General features: G+C 44.9%; 1 protein-coding gene across 1 annotated transcript in view; it reads right to left on the minus strand.

The window, feature by feature from the left end:
• MAP3K15 (mitogen-activated protein kinase kinase kinase 15) overlaps positions 1–3,427 on the minus strand; it is a 150,593-nt gene that overhangs the window by 21,166 nt on the left and 126,000 nt on the right. The window contains 2 exon segments of the mRNA XM_024737994.1: positions 2,432–2,537; positions 2,753–2,878. Coding sequence (XP_024593762.1) covers positions 2,432–2,537; positions 2,753–2,878 — 232 coding nt within the window.

The raw sequence follows: 3,427 nt of genomic DNA on the forward strand, positions 1-3,427 counted from the left end.
GGAGAAACGGAGATGCAGAGAGCTTAAGTGACATGCCCAAGGTCACATGGCTAGCAAGTGGTTGAGCCAGAATTTGAACCAAGGCTGTTCACAGCCACACATCAGAACAGAGTTCCTGTCCCGAGTTCCATTCCTGGGTATCTACCGGAGAGGGATGGAAACATATCTCCACACAGAAGCTTGTATGTGAATGTTCACGGCGGTATCATTCACTATAGCCACAAAGGGGAAACAATCCAAATGACCATTAACTGGTAGATGGATAAACAAAATGTGGTCTATCCACACAATGGAATACTATTCAGCCCGAAAAGGAATGAAGTACCGATATACACTATATAGAGCACAGGTGAACCTCAAAAAGATTATGTGAAGTGTGGGAAGCTGCATACAAGGGACCACATATTGTATCATTCAGTTTATAAGAAATCTCCAGAGCAGGAATATCTATACAGAGAGTAGGTCGCTGGTTGCTTGGGGCTGGGGGTGGGCATGGGGGTTGACTGCAAGGTGGCACCTTTTGGGAGTGACAGAAATGTTCAAAAATTGGATTGCGGCGATAGCTGCACAACTTGGAAAATTTACCAGAAACCATTGAAATGTGCACTTCAAATGGGTACATGTTATGATATGTGAGTTAAACAATAAAGCTGCTGCAAAACCAAAAGCAAAGGGGGCTGACCCTGGCCATAATGGCCCTTCCTCCTGTTCTAGCTGGTTTACACCTATGGTGAAAAGCCTTCCGAGGAACACAGGAGGGGAGGACTTCGGGCCAGGAAGTTGTCTGAAGCCTTTGTCTCTCCTTCCAGGCCCCACTGTGTCCACCCGCACCCAGTCGGAGTGTGGCACCAGCAGCTGAGATTTCTTTACAGAACCGCTCTGTTTTGCAAAGAGTAATTATATGCAGGGGAATTTCCTACCCCAAATGACACCCCTTCTTTATTATCCCCCAAACACCCCTGCATTATTTTGCAATGCAAAATTCATGCCTCCTCAAGCCAATTACTTGGGAAAATGTGATACGCAATGATGAATTATACATGCGTTTTCTTTATGCTTTTTTTTTTCTCCTTGGGGATGGTAATTATGAGATAAATTGTTGGGGGTTTTATGTCTTGAAATAACTCCTTACCATATCAGAGCCCTTCTTGCTACATATTGCTAAGCTAATTGGTGGCTTCCAAAGAGAAGGACAGAAGTCATTTTTAATTAGGCTAGTAAAAATATATGCCAGTCATACATACATACTCACTGATACATACATGTTGAGATATATATATATTTATATCAGAAACAATGAATGAAAATTCAATACACTCTTTGGGAGATTCCGGTGGGGTCCTTGGTGTAACAGTTCCCCATTTTGAGGTGCATGTATCTCCTTCGGTGTTACAACCGAGAAGTCATTTCTGATGCATAAAAGTTCTCTTTAGATAGAGAACGAGTCTCTACTGCGGGCGTCCACTGGCTGACATGACAACTGTCTTGTTGAAGAAAAGTTTTCCAAAGCTGAGACATTATTCACCAAAAGTAGAGGCAAGTCTGTCCACTCTATAGTTTGGTGTTATAGGGATAGAAAACAATCATCTGTCTTTTATAACTTACATCGGAGCTATAATATGATAAGTGCTGTTTCGTAATTCCATCAAGCAAGATCTTTGTGATGCTTTCATTACACCCTAGGGGGAGCACAAACCTTTACTTAGTCAAAATCAGTACTTCTCTCCAAGGATCAAAGTTTCTGTTTTGCTTTTGAATGGGAATTACAAAAAGCCATAGGTGGCTTCTGAGCATCATTCTACTCGTTGGTCGTGTACATGGAAAGCTAGCTGGCAATTTTATTCCACTCTCTGAATCCAGTCCCTCTCAACACATACATGATTCCATCACCGACACATGGAAAAGAAAATTCAATTGCTCAAACCCACTTAGAATACCAAACCCATCTTAGAATACCCTAAAAGAATCAGCCTCTCTTGGAAACATAATCATATTAAAGCACGAGGTACCAGAACTCCCTAAAGTAACAGGCTATTTTTACAAAAGACCAATAAAATGTTCTAATAGGTTGCCTGAGGGATACTGTTATTCAGAATTACCCACGATTCTGAATAATGTGCTACTAACTTAGAAGAGATGCTGCCACTTTGCTGACTGGTTAGAAACCCTCGGAAAACCTCAAGCAGAGCGCAGCACCTACTCGACCTCGGAAGACAAGGAAGAAAGTAAGGCAATCTCGTTGCCACAAATAGCTAAGTGCATCACTATGACAGAGTTCAAACACTTTGAAGTTGGGGACAATACACCGTCCACTTCAACTACCAGTTGTCCACCGTGTACACAGGTGCTTGGTGAGTAACTTCCAAAGGACTGCAGTTGCAGCAAGCCTAACCCCAGGACGGCGACCCCACGCCAAGCTCTGTCTGCTTACCGGCAAAAGTCTCTGTACGTGGATTCACTCCTGCAAGACGTTTAGAGGTGCCGAAATCGGAGATTTTCACCACTCCACTATAGGTATTCACCAGAACGTTATCGCCCTTCAGAAAAGGAAGAACATCAAATGCTTAAAGAAAGATTTAAACAAACTAATGTAAAACAGACTTGGACCTTAAGAAATGGTCATGTGTCTCTAGGAAGACCAGACTCTGCTCAATCCTCTCCCCTCCGTGAGCTGGTCCACCTGCAGACACTCCAGCAGCTCGTGTGATCTGAGATGCAAAGTAAAATCTCATTGGCTCAGACAAGCAAGTACCTTTATGTCTCTGTGCACAATCTGGCTTTCGTGGAGATACTTGAGGCCTTCCAGGATTTGCTTGGTGTAGAGCTTGACGGTGGGCTCCTTCATCGGCCCCCATTTTGATCGCAAAAGAGCCAAAGGCTTCCTGGAAATGGACACAGTAAAAAAAAAAAAAACTCATCAGGGCGATGAAGAGTCAATTATAAGGGTTCAGGGAAATAAAGTGAAGTGACGTTTCTAACCTAATGTGAGCACTCGCGCCCACATCACTGTATCTGGGCTAAATGCAACACCTTTCCTCCCTCTCTGTTGCCTGTTTCCCAGATGCGCAAGCAGCATAGTCAGAGAAGGGACGGGGCGTGAACCAGCACATCAGCCTGCCCAGAGGTGTAGGGTGGAAAGGAACCCCTTGTGATCCCCGAAACTCAGCCAGGCCACCTTCGGGCTTAGCTCTGTTCAGCTACACAGAATCAGGAAGAGAGCGCGACAGCGCTCTCTGAACTCTGAAGGGCTCGCCTGACACTGCACATGCTGCACGAGCGTCTCAGCCACTGGGCTTGGGTCAAAGCCACGTTTTCTACCTCACCCTGAAATCAGAGGTGGACAGGAGCAGAGTGAGGGGCCCTTAAGGGAGACAGGGACCCGAATCAGAGGAGGCTGGGGCTCTCTGTCCTCACTGTGAGAAGCTTA

This window comes from Neophocaena asiaeorientalis, unplaced genomic scaffold (assembly GCF_003031525.2).
Source record: "Neophocaena asiaeorientalis asiaeorientalis breed wild unplaced genomic scaffold, Neophocaena_asiaeorientalis_V1.1 scaffold324, whole genome shotgun sequence".
Classification (NCBI taxonomy): Eukaryota; Metazoa; Chordata; class Mammalia; order Artiodactyla; family Phocoenidae; genus Neophocaena; species Neophocaena asiaeorientalis.